Genomic DNA, 17,059 nt, shown 5'->3' with positions numbered 1-17,059 from the left:
CAACTCAGCACTTGGAGGTGGGAGGGTGCCTCCTCGGCAAGGCTTTTTTCGCTACTCCTCAGCCGTTAATATCTGTGACATAAACAACTGAGCTTATACCTTCAAATGGCAATATCAAATGCACAACGTAACTATTCACATACACACTCATCCCTCCGTATTTGCGGCTTTGGTTATTCACGGATTTAATGTCCTCTCTAGGAATATCCAGGTCCTCCAGTGCAACTCTATGGTCAATTTTAACTAAAGGTCACACTGAAAGACCTAGAGATTCCTAGAGGACACTCTGCTAGGTCTTTGTAGCTCCTCCAGTACAACTCTATGGTCAATGTCTGGTAGATGTTGACCACAGAGTTGCACTGGAAGACCTAGAGACTCCTAGAGAGGCGTCCTCTCAGGCAAAAACATGGAGTTTTTGTTATGTGCCATTTTTCCATGTTCACGGGGGTCTTGTGCCCCCAATCACAGCGAATGCGAAAGAACAAGTGTACATAGTGAAGATTTGGTTAAAATGTGATGTTTTAACAAGAAAATTTAAAAATAAAATAAAAATAATTGAAATTTTAATTTCTAACAAAGCCCTGGGGCCTCTCCTTTCTCCTCCCACTGAGCCTGACCCTACTCCCACCATTTTAAAGGGAAACAGGTGAATGCAAGCGCCCCTTTCTTCCAAAAGGGAGGTGTTTGAGGATAAGGGGGGTCCTCTGGTGTGACACCCCCCAGTGATGCCACTACAAAAGGGAAACAACACCAGACTAGACTGGAATGCCAGCCTTGAAGGAGGGAGACGGGCCAGGTCCTCCTCAGGATGAAGCCAACTTTTGAACTAGGCACTGGGCCTTGAAATATCTTGGCAGTGCCTATTTTGTTGTTGCTGAAGAAGGCAGAACTAAAAACAGAGAGAGCGGCAGTGTGGTGTAGTGGTTAGTGAGAGGAGTGAAAATGGAGTAACTATTGCTTTCCGCTTCTGTAACCTGCTTGCTTCAAGGCCTAGAGCCGTGATGGCGAACGCGTTGCACGCATGCCACGGGTGGCACACGGTGCGATTTCGCCAGGCACGGGATGAGGGAGAAGGCGGAATGGGCGGGTGCCCATTCCGCCTCCTCCCTACCATTTTCAGGCCTCCCGCTGTCTTTCTGAGACAGCAGGAAGCCAGAAAATGGAGCCTGGGAGGAGGAGACAGAGGCACGTGTGCGTCTGTCTCCTCCCAACCCTCTTCCCTCCCGGCTTCCCTTCGCTCCACTTGAAAGGGCTCCATGGAGCCCTTTCGCGCGGAGTGAAGGCCGAGGAGAAGGGGGCTGGGACGCGTGCCCAGCCTCCTCCTCATCCCAGCTCCCCTTCGCTCGCTGCGAAAGGGCTCCACGGAGCCCTTTCTCGGCAAGCGAAGGCTGAGGAGCAGGGGGCTGGGACACGTGCCCAGCCTCCTCCTCCTTCCGGCACCCCTTCGCTCACCGCGAAAGGGCCCCGTGGAGCCCTTTCGCAGCAAGTGAAGGAAGGGCGAGGGTCCTTTTGCCATCCTCTGACGGCCCCAGAAGGGACCCTCAGGGGCCAGCAAAGGCCGGAGGACAGCGCGCCGTCCACAGCCCTTTTGACGGCCCCAGGAGGGAGCCTCAGGGACCGGCAAATGCTGGGGGAGGAGCCAGAGGCTCCCTCCCTCTGAAAAGGGGCAGAAGCCCCACCCCCTGGAGGGCAGAAGCCCCGCCCTGGCACCCAGCCCCCATCCTGGGGGTAGAAGCCCTGCCCCCGGCACGCGTCCTTAAAAAGGTTCGGCATCACTGGCCTAGAGGTTAACAGACCAAACAAGGTAGCAAGAAACCAGAGTGAGTGTGCTCTGAGATGCAGAGAGCCATGAGAAAGTGGTGTGATCAGCGCGTGTAACTTGCATCCAACCAATTAACTGCTGCCATTTAATAAGCCAATGAAGTTATGAGAGTTGCATCTGAATAACTTTGTAACAATGTATACTGGTGTATAAATGACACTGAAAAATGGAAAGGAGTTGCGACAGCAATTTTATCACCATCTGCTGGTGTGCTGTCGTCTTGGCCAAATAAACTGCATTTTGCTATGGACACTTCGGTTTCCCGTGTCTTCACTTCTGGGCGCTCCTTTCAAATGAACTTTTGGGGAGTTTCCCTTACAGTTAGAGCACTGGATTGTGACCCCAGGGACCAGGGTTTGAGTCTCCGCCTAGCCAACTTTGGGGTCCCAGTTGAAAAACAGGATCGGAGTATGTGAAGTCGAAGGCTTTCATGGCCGGCATCCATAGTTCAGAGAATGAAAATGCCAAAGCCACAGATGCTGGCGAAACGTCAGGAAGAAACTCTTCTAGAACATGGCCACATAGCGCGAAAAACCCACAAAAAACTAAGGATTGAAGTAATTTGAATTTCCGAGTGCTAAGAAGGGTCACGCCAAAGAACTGTGGACCTAAATGTTTCAACCATAAAATGGTGGCAGATAATTATATTAATGAAGCCTTCCAAATTGAAGCAGGACCCCTCGGCAAGCAGGGGATCTGCTCCCAGCCATTTCCCCTTGACCGCAGCTGATCTATGAAAACTAGAGACTCAGGGCTATATCTGCTGTCTGGTAACACTACTTCTAAACTGGACGGTGGATGAAACTGCAGTGGTTATTATTCTTGTCCCCTACCTAACTTGTTAACCCAAATACATCAATTTATATATATGTTTTTACAATGATGTGTCCGTCCCTGGTTCAAATGATCATCATTGGGGTTCAAGCAAAACAGGCTGTGGAATAGTCCTGCTCTTGTACTCAGCTGCACTTTTATTTCCACAATTTTCTGTGATATCCCTGTCAGCCAACTGGTTTTGCATATGGCCTTAAAACCAGAATGGCAAATCATGGTTTGATTGATGCCGCTTTCTAATTCTAGTTGGAAAGGTATGGGGCCTTCGTATTTGTCTGTCTTTGGTGCAATACTAGACTTGAATTCGAACTAAGCAGGAAAATGGAGGTGAAATCAAGCAAATGAATGAAGAGGAAGCAACCTCAAACCAGCACTTTATTTCCAGTTTGTTTAAATCAAGCGGATGCGATTTGGGTTCTAATATTAAGGTCGCTTTGCTTCAGAGTTATGTTGGAGAACTTGGTTGCAATGAAAAAAAACATGAATGTGATACAAGGAATTAAGAATGCAAGTAGATTTTTTGAACTTTATTACATTATGCAGTAAAGATCCCATCTCCATACACATTTCATTTCTGGATAAAAATATAATGATACATGAAGCACAGGAGTAGCCATGGCCCCCATCCATAACTTCCAAGAAATAAAACTGGTAATGATATCTCATCCTGATTGGATTTGGATTATTGGATACAGACTGTTGTTCGCTGAGGAAGTTTCACACAGAAGGAAAAACGAAAGTACAGTCACCAATTCCATGGGGCTTATCTCAATTTCAGTGAAAAGCAATCTACTCTCATTCTTGTCATACATGGCAAAGGAGTAAAAGGTGTTTTGACTGGAATGCATTTACTCATAAGTGTAACTAAATATATAGGCAGTGCACGCACATTTAGGATCAATAAAATGAAGGATAACTGACACCTGTGTGGAAGATTGGTGACCACTCCTTTAGGAGATACTCAGAGGAAGCCAAGAGGTTTTCTCCTCCAACATTGAAAAGAACTGGAGTACAGATAACTAGTTTCTGTTCCTTGTGCTAAGCCTCAATATGCATTTGATAGCATTCTTCTAAGCAAAAGGGCTTAAGCTTCCTCTTAAAGAAACAGGCTTAAAAGTTACTTAAAGGTGAATGCCTCATTATTTGAAAAGAGGTTTAAATGTTCAGAAACAGTCAAATGAACATGATAGAAATCCTGTTTTGTTCCTTTAATGGTTCATATAGCAAGTGTACAATGCTGCATGACTATTGGGGGGAGAGGCCCTTAACACCACAGTTTCAATCTCAAAATTTGAGTTCAAATGGGACTCAACTCCAACAGGTGATAGCTGTATTTTGCATGAGTTAGGAGCAGTCTGTTCTTTCCAATGGCAAAGCCAAAACAGACACATAAGTTACTGAACATTTTAATTGACAAGCAAGTAAAATACTGAATACATATGGAAACCGACTGGTTTAAAGTGCCATTTTAATAGCAACTTGTCTCACATCCACTATTCAAAAGTGCAAGGTAAATTCAGTAAAAATATATGATAAACCATGAATGTATTACTGAACACCACCTTATAGGAAGTCATATTGAAAATGAACTTCGCACATATCTTTATACATATATTTCACTTAAGCCAAACAAAAACACCTCCAAAGAGATGTTTAGTTTTATACGTTTTGTTTTTAAATCCCCAGCTTGAACTGAAACACTATATATTTTCAAGTATAAATCAAAATTTCAAAGTGAATCAAACAGCATAAAACTACCTCCACTAGAACTTCACTTTATTGATTTTTCTGTCATCAACAATGCACTTAAGATACTGTAATCTTGGGGCCTTTTTGGTAAAAGATAAACGTTACATTGGAGTAGCTATGTTTCACAAAAGAAATTACAGCAAATCACAATAGAATGAGCTTTTGGAGGATAAAGTTGGGACTTACAAAACTGAGGATACAATGGAAGCAGAGGGAGGTGCACATTAAACCAAATGCGTGTTACGATTTACCTTGAAATGCACAGCGAATTTGGGGAAACTGTACATGATAGAATCACACACACACACACACAAATCACTTTGAAACAAACCAAAAGCCAATTTGCATTTGATCACAACTCAAAAGGTAACTGCTTAAATGTTCAGCATTCCCTGTGCTTTTGAAATTATGATTTTGCAACTAAAAAAAAAATTGTCGATTTGACTAAACAGTGGAAACGCAAGGACTGAAATTAAAACATATTGTAAATATACCTAAGCTACAAGAAAAAACCAGAAGTTGGGAAAGAACTTAAAAAATTAAGACAAAAGCTCTCTCTTCTCAGAGGGTTCTTCCAACATACTCTTTCCATTTCAGTCCATATCTGAAGTTCATCTCATGTAGCATTTTTCATTTTTTGTTTTGTTTTAAACATTTGCACTAAACTGGTCAACTCAACCAGCGCTGTTGCCGAGCGGCAAGAGCGACTCAAGAAACTCAATCTCTCAAATCTTCCTCCGCTGCAATTTCTTCACGGCCCCCTTATTTGTGTTCATTTTTTGTTCCTGGATTGTTCACAGGGTTCAGGTGGAACTGAGTTCCAAATCGCTCTGCGGTCGTCGGTCTCTGGAGCATCCCCAGTTTCCTTTCTGCAGCTATTCCCCCCCCCCCACCCCGACACATTTGCAGTTCTTCTGTAGCAGAAAGACAGCCGCGTTGTTCAGGCAGTGAGCTTTCACCTGTGACCCTGGGGGATGCCAGGCCATTGTGTTTAGCGTATCCCTGAGTGCAGCTACTCTGCAGGACTTACTTTCCCAGTGCACCGAGATTGCCTAGGTTTCCTCACATTAAGCCCCAGAAAGGCATCACCACCGACTGTGGTGCTGCTATGGATGCCTGAGGCCGAGTTGATTCTGCTGGATGTCTGACCTCGCTGAACCATATTGACCTCTTCTCTTCCTGTTCATACCCAGGCTGTCCAACCTTCATAGAGCTGAGCCAAGTTATCTAGATTAGTTGCCTCCTTAATCACATAGTCAACCTACGAAAGTGCAATTTTAAAAAAATTAGAGCTTCAGCTTCTGTTTACGCAGAGAATTTTTAAGACCACCCTAAACAGAAAGGTGAATAGCATGCCTGTACGACATGAGAAGCCTGGATTAGAAACAATTTCAGACAAACCAAAATTCACCCTGCATATCTTTACATGCAATATTCACAGAATAAGCTACTCAACTATGCAACGTTGGCCAAGTTTAAACCTAGCAATCTGCTATTTTTGTTCTTACAGTAACAAGCTCACAGTGTCTGAATTTAATAAGAAGTGTACTTCAAAGCACTATTTGATAACGAACCAGGATCATATTCTATCTTGTTAAAATTTTTGCTTAAACCAGTAGTTTTGACTTTTGTTTAAACCAGTGATACTTCCAATGTGAGAGACTGCAGTTATTGCTTTTCAGTGTCCCTTGGATGCAACTGTTTCTTCCTTTCCTGAAAACATGCCAGGAACTGGCCAGGGACCATCACTGTGAATAACACTAGTTTAAACAAACTACTTGCGAAGTTCAGATGAAGTTAGAGATAGAAAGGACTAAGAAAAACCAGAAGCAATGGAGAAAATATCAACTTCCAGAAAAGGGGGGGAAGGCGGGGAAGGATGGTGGGATATTTTCTTTAAGAATGATGAATAAATAAGACAAAGCGTTCACATATTTACTTCACATAAATCATTTCTAAAAATGATGGTAGAGGAAGATTTTTTACAGAATAAGACCACTGCAGTTCTTGGTTTCCTTTTTCCATTTTTTAGGAAAATGGGGTATTATATCTGCTTGACATTACTGAGACAATAGTGGAGACAAAATAATTCCCTCTGTTTTACTAATGTAGTCACTTTCTTCTATCTACTTAGTTTTTGTTCATTTGTCTGCTTCTTAAACTGGCAAAACCAAAATGCTTCCAGTTGAAGACAATGTAAATACACTGGTAACAAAAAAAAGTTTAATGTGTAATTTTTCCATGGCTTCTTTAGAAGCAAGTGATGATTAAATTATCTTAAGAAACCACTTTTTTGTTATGTGTAAACAAGGTTAACGGATTTCCCTAAAATGGGGGTGAAATCAAAATTCTTTTAAGAAACATAAAAGACTTTGCAGGTAAATATTTTACTTAATGGCAACACAGATAAAATCTGGACCCTATATATGGTTATCACCATCAATTGGCTTGAACAAGCAAATCAAAGCAGAAAGGAAGCAACAGGACCATGCTGGCCTATCATATTTTCTATGGCACTTGGGAGATTATTCAAGGAAATAAGATGTTTGTAAGAATACACTAGTTAAGGAAACAGCCAGTACCAAATGAGATAATATTTTTAAAATGTTCACCATACAAAATTGAAATTATGAGATTATCTGAAGTAAACTTTACTTTGGGAACATATGAGAAGAGAAAGAGAGAGCGTGTGTGATGGTAGTCATGGAATTACCTGTTCAGCAACAGACATTCTCCTGTTGGGATCCAAGTCCCGGCCCTCTAACTTGGCTTTGACACGTTTCCACACACTTACTGCATACGAATTCCGCTCTTGCACAGCTTCAAAAAGGGGGGGAAAAGGTTGTTTAAATCTATCTGATGTAGATGAATTCTGGTCTTTGAAAATGCTCTAGGTTATTTTATTTTCCAACTTACCTTTTCCTGTTTTAGGGTCCCTGATGGCCTTTTTAGGGCTAGACACCACACTCTTTCCAGCTCCTGCAACTGCACCTGGAGGAGTATCTGCTGACGGTGCAAGGTTTTTCTGAATTAGCTTTCTTGTATTCTGTGACATGACTTCCGGCTGAGTTTTCTGCCCTGTATTGCTACGGACTGCTATGAACATAAATTTTAAATAGGGAAATATTAAAAATGCTATTAAAATGAACCAAGTTAGGAGAAGGATGTGTGGAATCCAGATTAAATGCCTTAAACCGATGATGACTCAGAATCCTTTTGGGCATGGGTAATGATGCAAATATTATTTCTATTCAGAGGTGAATAACAGGAAGGCCCCACAGAGATGGAAAAATTTTTAGATGACAATTCCTAAAATACCCCATCCAACTATTGTAACTATCTGTATTTTGGGAGCTGTAGATCCCTTGCCCCTTTTTGAAAGGTTTACGGTAGCCCACATTTTACCTGCAGCAAATGTTGGTTGACATGTAGCAGCAGATGTTGGACTTGAGCATTCATTTGGTGTATCCGTGATTAAAGGTGATGCAAAGTTTACGAGATTGTTGTAGATACTAGGAAATTAACAAAATTAATAAGTAAACTTATACACTTCAAGTTGCCAAGAGAAAATTCTATATCAGAATGTTATACAAAATATACATTTGGTACATCTGGAGGAAGTGAGGAGGTAGTCAAGACTGTTACCACACATCCGTATCTAATATGTCTCAAAACTCCTGAACATTAATTTCCTCTCATTGGTACTAAGGACTCTGTCAGTTTCCGTGACTCTATTCACTAGAATAATTGCTTTAAAATAGGTATAGGTTCATTTTAGTCAAATATGCAAATAAGTAAAAATGTCTGCCTACCTTTGACTCTGGGTTCTCAGTTCTTTCAGTGTTGGAGTAATTTCTTGCAGCATTTCAATATGTTCCTGACTGCGGACCTGACCCATTGCCTGAACTAATGTAAACAGAACTGTTTGAATATTGTCTTGCCATAACTTATATTCTCCTAAGAACTGTCTAACACTATTCTCATACGGAACATCTTCACCATCAGCCAAAGCTGCTTCTTCATCCTGTAATAAAGAACACTCATTATGTTTCAGAAGTGACTGTGAAAGAGCAAGTCTTATGTGAACAGGACATTCCTTTCCCAGACCAGAGCTTATATAATAAAGCACCCGCACCCACTCCCACCCAAACATACCAGTGCACTATTCTTCAGCTCTTCATGTTCAGTACAAGAATTCATTTCTCATTTCACATACTATTGGGATCTTTGTTTTAGAAAGGCTCTTTATGGGCAAATATTCCTGGCTTAACCTTACATATGTCTAGAAATTCTAGTTAAAAAATCAACCAAAAAACCCTGGGCTGCTCCACAGGTCAATATAAGTACTGTACTTTCACACACACACACACACACACACACACACGGAACCATCCCTTTCTCTTGAAAGGCGAGAGCTTAGACTGCTTCAGGAGAACCTTAAAAGAAGGACTGATCAGCTCAGCTCTCTCAGCTGTGGAGCTGCTTCTGGTCTTTTTGAATGTCTGGGTGGGAAAACAGTGGCGCCGATAGCCCTTTCACAAAGGAGGAGTAGAAGATGGGACTGGTGCTTCTTTTAGGTTCTCCCAGGATGAACCAAGCTCTTGCTTTTCATCACTTTACTCGGAGAAGAGGATGGTTCTTTTTAAATAAGAATGAATACTGTACCTGAACACTTGCCATTACATCCTTTTTGACATTTGGCATTTGATATTTTCTTAGCCCTGCCCACACCCGATTGCCTCCCCAAACATCGCACAGCCACCATTTATCAAAGTTCCCGCCTCATCCACCAAGCCTTTAGGGTGAGCACAAACAGTTATGCCTGCCAGGATACTGTATGTTCTTTGGCACTGTCTTCCTTTGCTTTGTCCTTTACATCCTTTGTTATATGCCCCTACGTTTTATCTTTGACTAATCCATAGGTCGTATCAAATATTTCTTCAAGGTGCTTCATAGGCTACTAGATTTGATCAAAAATTCTGCTCCTTACACGTTCCAGCGACCAGCACCATATTTGTGCCCACTGACTACAATGGACTGCTGGTATCTGCTGGGGTTTGGTTCCAGGATCCCACATGGCTACCAAAATCCATGGATGCTAAAGACCTATTTACTACACAAAGGTGTAGTAAAACTCCTTATAAAATCATAAAATCAAGATTTGTTTTCTTGAATGTTTAAAGAAACATTTTCAAGCCATGGATAATTGCATCTGTGGGTGCAAAATTGGTGGATAAGGAGGGCCAGCTGTACAATTGCTCCTTTCTTCTCTGTAAGCTCTGCAGGAAATGACAGTAGATTGCTTGGGACTGGCACCAATCCACAGACCACTTTGAGTATCACTGACCTGTACAGGCAATATTTTTACAACCTTTGCCTGAGACCAAGTAAATTGCTTCATGGTAGACTCTCACCTATTAACAAAGCATTAACTCTGGTGTTCTTTTATTATGGTAGGTTTGACACACCTAGACATGGACACATTTTACTTAGTGCAGCAAATGAAGGGATTCAACATTATGTGCACAGATCTTTGTAGTTATACAATATTTGAAGTTTAAAATTCAAAATGTTCCATCGAATTACAAAACATTTGGGTGAAGTTACTATTATAACCTTATAACTTTAGATATTCTACCATTAACATCAAGTGTTTAACTCTCTATTTCCATGCCTATGAATACTTTGGATATTACCTTTGCCATGGCTTTCAGTAGGTGCTTGACATCTCCAAGTTGTCTGTTGTGTCCAGTTAGTACACTTTTAATATTATCAACAAGATTCTGAATGGTTTCACACACAGTTTCTATTTGCTGCTCTTTCTCTGTTTGCACAGTCCTCTGAGTAGATGTGTCCTGGGACAGATGCTTGTGAGCAGAGATAAGCCACTCAGAACTACCAATTGGATTATCAAGATTGGTGCCCTAGATGGAAGAAGGTTTTCGAGTATCAGTCCAAATGTTACGCACATCTACAAGCAAGACAAATTTAGTCTCCTCACTCAGCCACCAAGCTCAGTCACTGTTGGCAAGTTACTTCTCTTCAGTCTAACTTTTTAAATAGAGTTCTTATTAATGTAACAGCATATGGCATCTTAATCTCTTCAGTAAATAAAATCAACAAATATATTTAAAGTCAGATAATATAAACATTACAAATACCCCAAGCCCAAATAAATCTGAAACAAATTTCAGACATTTTAAACTACTGGTTGCTACTGTAACTTGCAGTGATATAATTCAGACATCACGACAAACCATGATTATAAAGGAAGCTTAACTATTACATGTAACAAAGGCTGACTTGACAAGATGTGCTTTGCAATCAGAACATATGAATCACAAATTAATGTGAACTATATTTGCAAACCATGGCCTGTTACAGACAGCCAAAATAAAGCTGCTTCGAGTCACAGTGGAGGTATGGTGTTTCAATGATGCATGCGTTCTAAGAGTCCAGAAGCCGCACCAAAGCCACACTCCAGTCCTTAGGGCTGCAGCGTGGCTTTGGTGCGACTTCTGGACTCTTAGGACGCATGCATCATTGAAACACCATACCTCCACTGTGACTCGAAGCAGCTTTATTTTGGCTGTCTGTAACAGGCCCATGGTGTCTTTTGTGTTAGTTTATTGTCTGAATTAACAAACTATAGCTGTCAATCATAACCTCAATCTACAGTGCTAAGAAATGAGAATATCAAGGACTGTACATGTAAGTTAACAACAAACTAGGGTTTCATTATGCATTTGCAAGTGTAAACCATGATTTGGATGCTAAGCAATTACTGAAAACATAGCTTGATGCAATATCCAAACTGAGCCAAATGCTTTAGTTGAAGCATAATAATATCACATTTTTTGTTCTTTTGAATGCTCATGCACTCCCTTTGTGCCTTCTCAGCTATGTCTCTGACTTCTTGATTCAGGAAAACCATGGTCTGTTGAATGAATGTGGCATTCCCAATCTTATTTGTAGGGCTTTTTTGTTTCCAGAAACAAAAGCTTGCTTAAAACAGATAGCAGGAGAGGAAATTAGAGCACAGAAGGGGAGGAAGGAGCAAGTTAAACTGAAGACACCATTCTAACAGCTTAGCATTTATATTTAAAAGCATCATATTCTGTCTCTCCCTCCTTTACTTACCACTCTGTGAATTAAATGAAGTTCTAATTCAGAAACTGAGCTGTTAAACTGTGATGCAAATGAACACATTTGTTGACAACGTTTGACAAGTTCAAACAAGGCAGCATCAAGGTTTAAAGCTTCTGCTGTTCTAGTACGTAAGCTTTCAAAATGAATGATATTGCTACAAAGGAAAGTAACCTGCAAAAGAAAGGAGGGTGAAAAAAATTCTGCCAATCACACATAAAAGTTAATATTAAGTTACATCTATTTGGGGGGGGGGATGCACTGTAAACTATCAAATGTAGAACATTTGGACATAAAGTACGTCCTAAATTACAAGAAACTATCTTATACCACATCAAACTATTTGTCAATCTATTCTGAGTGACAGTAGCTCTCAAGGGGTCATTGACACTGCTTGAACCCTGTATACAAAGATATGCTGCAGTTATAGTCCTTACAAATACATTATTTAAGGATCATAAGGTGGCATGTAAATAGCACAAAAAGTGACACAAGAAAGGTGGCATGTAAATGAAGCCACAGATGCTGGTGAAACATCAGGAATAAACTCTTCTAGAACATGGCCACATACCCCAAAAAACCCACAAAAACTATAAAATGAACATCCACAAGAGCTGCACAGGTATGGCCTATAACTTGCTACTACGTATTTGGGGGAAAATGCTAAATATCCAATTTCTCTCTTACTGAAAGAATATGTTACTGAAAATCAACTCAAACATAACTGATAATACCTGGTTGGCTCTTTGACTTTCTTTAAGGACAAGATTTCTTCTTTCAGCTATTGTGGCATCAAAATCTTGAAGAACTGGTGCTAAGGCTGGATTAGCCCCTCCTGCCCATTTCAAACGTTGCTCAATACTTGCCTCAAGTGCTGCCAGTTTTTCCTGAGTTGGCGGAAGAGTATGAAATTGAAAAGCATTAAATCCTACCATTTTTTATACCAATGCAGAACTGATTTTAGGACTATGATATCAGTGGCAGTTTACTAGAAATTGGCAGGGCATCTCACTGCATTCTGAAAAGCATCCATTATTTAGGAAAACAGAGACTCCGTTTCAAAACTGTCACAGGCAGCAGTTTGTGCTAGTATGCAGTACATGTTACAAATTGAAAAATGCAGGGCTGAGCCCACAAAAATGCTAGATACCTAAACTTTTAAATTTGGAGACTTTGGGGCTGTCCAGACTGCCCCTAAGGGGCTGCCTGCAGCTGCTTCCACCTTTGCCAGATTGGGACTGCGGCAACCGCACATCATGACCCTGGTCGGCCTTTCCATGGCACAAAAAGTGGCCATGTGCCGTGTGGTGCAGCGCGTGGCGTCACACCATCATGGGGGCAGAGTCAGGCCATGCGTCGTAATGGCTGGTCTGCACCCTTTGAAAAAATCAATGTCCAAGAAAAGTAGTCTGAACCTCTGATCATTTCGAAGTTCATAGAATCACAGAGTTGGAAGGGACCACCATCCAGTCCCACCCCCTGCAATGAAGGAGCACATAATCAAAGCACACCCAACAGATATCCATCCAACCTCTGTTTAAAAACCTCCAAAGAAGACTTCACCACACTCTGAGGGAGTGCGTTCCACTAACAGCTCTTACTGTCAGGACGTACTTTCTAATGTAGAATCTCTTTTCCTGTAGTTTGAATCTATTGCTCCGCGTTCTATTCTCTGGGGCAGCAGAAAATAAGCTTGCTCCATCCTCGATATGGCAGCCCTTCAAATTTTTAAACTGGGTGATCATATCACCTCTAAACCATTTCTTCTCCAAGCTAAACATACCCAGCTCCCTACGTTGCTCCTTAAAGGGCATGGTTTCCAAACCCTTCACCATTTTAGTCACCCTCCTCTGAACACGCTCCAGCTTGTCAATATCCTTTTTGAACTGGGGTGCCCAGAACTGGACACTGTATTCCAGGTAAGGCCTGATCGAAGTTGAATAGAGTGGTACTATTACATCTCTTGATCTTCTAGACACTATACTTCTATCGATGCAGCCTTGAATCACATCAACCTTTTTAAGCTGCTGCATCACACTGTAGTCTCATGTTCAACTTGTGGTCTACTACGACTCCTAGATGTTGTTAAGACAGGAGTCCCCCATCCTATATCTATGCATTTCATTTTTCTGCCTAAGTGCAGTGCTATACATTTTCTCCCTGAAATTCAGTTTGTTAGTTTTGGCCCAGCTTTCTAATCTATTAATATCATTTTGATTTTTGTCCTGCCTCTGGGGTATTAGGTAATCCTCCCAATTTGGCATAATCTGCAAATTTGAAAACGCATGCCCTCTATTCTGTCATCCAAATCATTAATAAATAATCATTAATAAAGGACAGAACCTTGTTACATCCCACTAATCCTTTCTCTCTAAGATGAAGAGGAGCCATTGCTGAGCATCCTTTGGGTTCAGCTGGTCAACCAATTACAAATATACCAAAAGGTTGCATTGTGTAGAATCGCATAGGGGACCTTGTCAAAGGCCTTACTGAAATCAAGATCTGCTATATCCACAGCATTTTCATCTACCAAGCTGGTAATTTTATCAAAGAGAGAGAGAGAGCAGTTTAGGCTGGCATGACTTGTTTCTCAGAAACCCATATTGACTTTGTGTGATTATTCATATTCTCTGTTTAATGAGCTGCTCTAGAATCTTTCCTGATATTGATGTCTGATTTAGGTGATAATTGTTGGGATCTCCCCCCCCCCCCCCCTTTTAAAGATGGGGACAACATTTGCCTGCATAGGTTCTCATAGACTACTTTATTCAGTGACTATGCACTCAATCTCTTCAAGATTTAATTATACTATTTTCTTGCCACATTTTTTTTCAGTAATGCTCACTGGTCAATCCTCTATGGAACAGTGAAAATTGTTACCTGAACTGCTGTAATTGAAGCTTCAATCTGGCCAAGTGTGTGAAGTTTCTTTTTCATACTGGCTAAAATTGCAGAACGAGGTGGAGGAGTGACTGTCATGGCTTGTGGACGATTAATGAGGAGATCTTCATGCTGCCACTTTTGAAACCAAAACAGAAATGTAGTAAAAAGTTATGATAATATGCTCTAAATGAACAAACTGGCATGTTGAATATTTACTGACAAAGCACATTCCTGAATGTCGATAGAGATATCTTGGGCTTGGTTATCTCCTGTCACAACTTAGGCAATGCTAGGGACTTTAGTTAAAACAGGAGTAGGCAACCTTTTTGAGCCGGGGGCCGGGTTGCTGTCCCTCAGACAATTGGGGGGCCGAAGCAAAAAAATAAATAATTAAATATTTTTTTTAAAATTTAAATAAATAAATAAACTGGGACAAATGTAGGACAACATTTTCAAATGGTGGACACTTTTTTTAAAAAAAAGTGGAGGACACGCAAAAAAATTTGCTGATTTTTAAAAAAATGTTAATATAAATGCATGTTTCTGAGGCGTCTATAGACAATTGCCCCCCTTGCCCCTGCGCGCGAGAAGCCAAAGGCCCCGGCAGCAATCGGCGGCAGGACTGGGCTGGGGCCAGTCCCAAGGCCTCGCCGGGCCGCATCCGGCCCGCGGGCCGCAGGTTGCCTACCCCTGAGTTAAAAGCTGTACCAATGGATGCCCCCCTTCAGCCACCATCTTGAGGGGGAGAGAGGCCTGTTATGTTTTGTTTTTTTTGACTTTGTATTGTACTTCCTGTTGTACACCGCTTTGATCTAATTTGGAAAAGCGGTATATAAATAAACATTATTATTATTATTATTATTATTATTATTATTATTATGCTGACCTGATTGAATGAGCAATGACAAGGTGCAAAGTTTCATTTATAAAAATACCGGCCTTGAGCCAGCTGGCCAGGGAAACAGTTTTGACTTTTCTTCCCAGATAGGTGTGAAGAAATAAAAGAAACAAGACCTTGAAGAACCTGAATGAGATGGTTCAACAAATAGAAATCTTTACAGCCCCCCCCCCCCCCCTAATATGCAGCTAAATGGCCAAAGCCACTTAGAAGGGCAAGGACAGAAGGATGTCAAGGACATAAAGAGTGTGCCATGAAAAATACAATTGAATTTAGGTAGGAAATTGGGATCTAGTGTTGATCAAACCCATTTCAAAAGAATATCCTATGCAAACTGTTAAGGCTCCCAGCCTGGAAGTTCTCCTGGCAGAGGTGATGGCCACTAAGGCCCTGTTCAGACTGGCCAAAAATAATGACCAAAGATGATTTACATAACTTTAAAGTAGACAATGAAGACAATGAAATAGTTCAAGATTTTCCACACTTTAGCTCAATAAATAAGCAGAACAGAGACTGCAGTCAAGAAACCAGAACAAGACTAGGACTTGGAAGGGCAATTATGAAGGAACTAGATAAGATCCTGAAGTGTAAAGATATATATAACTGAATACTAAAGTTCATTATGTATGCCTCGAAACAGTTATGGTGCTTTCCAATATCTATAGGAATTATGTTGGAATGAACTGCTGACCTACCTGGAACATAGCAATGTGCAGTTGCACTCTCTGAAGGCTTGTCTTACAAGAAGAAATACTGGTCTCAAGCCTCCGCACCAGGTCGTGCTTCTTCCATGCAGTATCATATGAACTAGCCAACACAGTTGCTCTGTTCATAACCAACTGTGAGTATTTGCCAATATGGATGTTGTGTTCTACTGCTTTTTTACACAGGTCATCCACTGATACTTTGCTTTCGGCCCCAAAATCCTTTGCCTCTACTTGAGCAATTATATCAACACCTAAAGCACTAATGAAACTGCACAGTGTAAGCCCCAAAGCCTGATTTGGAAGGCCAATTAAAAGCTGTCGGACAAAATCAGCTGTGAAAGCTTTAATTGGTTTGGCCATTTGATCTTCATTAAAGCAACAGTTCCGATACAAAGTTTTCACATTGACCATAGGCACTGGTCCATTCACAGTGTTTTGATCTTCAGCTGAACTAATACCTTAGAGAGAGAAAGGATTACACAGAATTAGAGCAGGTATCTAAAATCCTCATAAATATTGATTTCATCTAAAAATCTAGAACACACTGGGAATATAACAGAATGTGGTATTCTGTGAAAGGCAAATGGGTCAAGTCAGTTAGCATAAAAACTATTTTACTGTCACTGGTCCCAGCTTCTGCCAACCTAGCAGTTCAAAAACATGTAAAAGTGGAAATAGATGAACAGATACCACTGGGAAACCAGGTGTTATTATGCTGGTCTATACTGGCCCTTGGTCTACTTCCTCAGATACATGGACTTTATCGGGACCTGGGATCTGCATGTCTAAGCTTTGAAATTCTCACACAATGACTGTGTTGACCAAGTTCTATTCTTTTCAAAATTGCATAACAGTTAGTCAATATACTTTGTATATGTAGTTCAATAATAAGTTATGGAAATCCTAAGATTTTTTTGGGGGGGGGGTTTGGGGGAATCAGGAAAGGAGGTATGTGCAATCATAGAATGAATTTCCTGCAATTGATGGTTTTTGTCTAAAGATAGAGTTCGAAGACTCTCT

General features: G+C 41.0%; 1 protein-coding gene across 3 annotated transcripts in view; it reads right to left on the bottom strand.

The window, feature by feature from the left end:
* Positions 1 to 3,168: 3,168 nt before the first annotated feature.
* The window catches only part of LOC149306253 (serine/threonine-protein kinase SMG1), a 99,686-nt gene continuing 85,795 nt past the window's right edge, over positions 3,169 to 17,059 (bottom strand). For 2 of the 3 annotated variants that reach the window (XM_089540574.1, XM_089540576.1), the window contains 10 exons: positions 16,028 to 16,497; positions 14,432 to 14,569; positions 12,286 to 12,438; positions 11,546 to 11,725; positions 10,102 to 10,329; positions 8,218 to 8,429; positions 7,811 to 7,917; positions 7,322 to 7,501; positions 7,119 to 7,225; positions 3,169 to 5,666 (listed from right to left, as the gene is read on the bottom strand). In XM_089540574.1, coding sequence (XP_089396700.1) covers positions 5,589 to 5,666; positions 7,119 to 7,225; positions 7,322 to 7,501; positions 7,811 to 7,917; positions 8,218 to 8,429; positions 10,102 to 10,329; positions 11,546 to 11,725; positions 12,286 to 12,438; positions 14,432 to 14,569; positions 16,028 to 16,497 — 1,853 coding nt within the window. In that variant the 3' untranslated portion in view covers positions 3,169 to 5,588. The remainder of the gene's footprint in view (positions 5,667 to 7,118; positions 7,226 to 7,321; positions 7,502 to 7,810; positions 7,918 to 8,217; positions 8,430 to 10,101; positions 10,330 to 11,545; positions 11,726 to 12,285; positions 12,439 to 14,431; positions 14,570 to 16,027; positions 16,498 to 17,059) is intronic. The other variant, XM_089540575.1, reaches the window with a different exon arrangement.

Source organism: Sceloporus occidentalis, unplaced genomic scaffold, assembly GCF_023333645.1.
Source record: "Sceloporus occidentalis isolate IW3139 unplaced genomic scaffold, rSceOcc1.0.p SCAF_10, whole genome shotgun sequence".
NCBI classification, from domain to species: Eukaryota; Metazoa; Chordata; class Lepidosauria; order Squamata; family Phrynosomatidae; genus Sceloporus; species Sceloporus occidentalis.
Note: the sequence above shows the minus strand (reverse complement) of the source record. Positions and strands in the feature narration are given on the sequence as shown.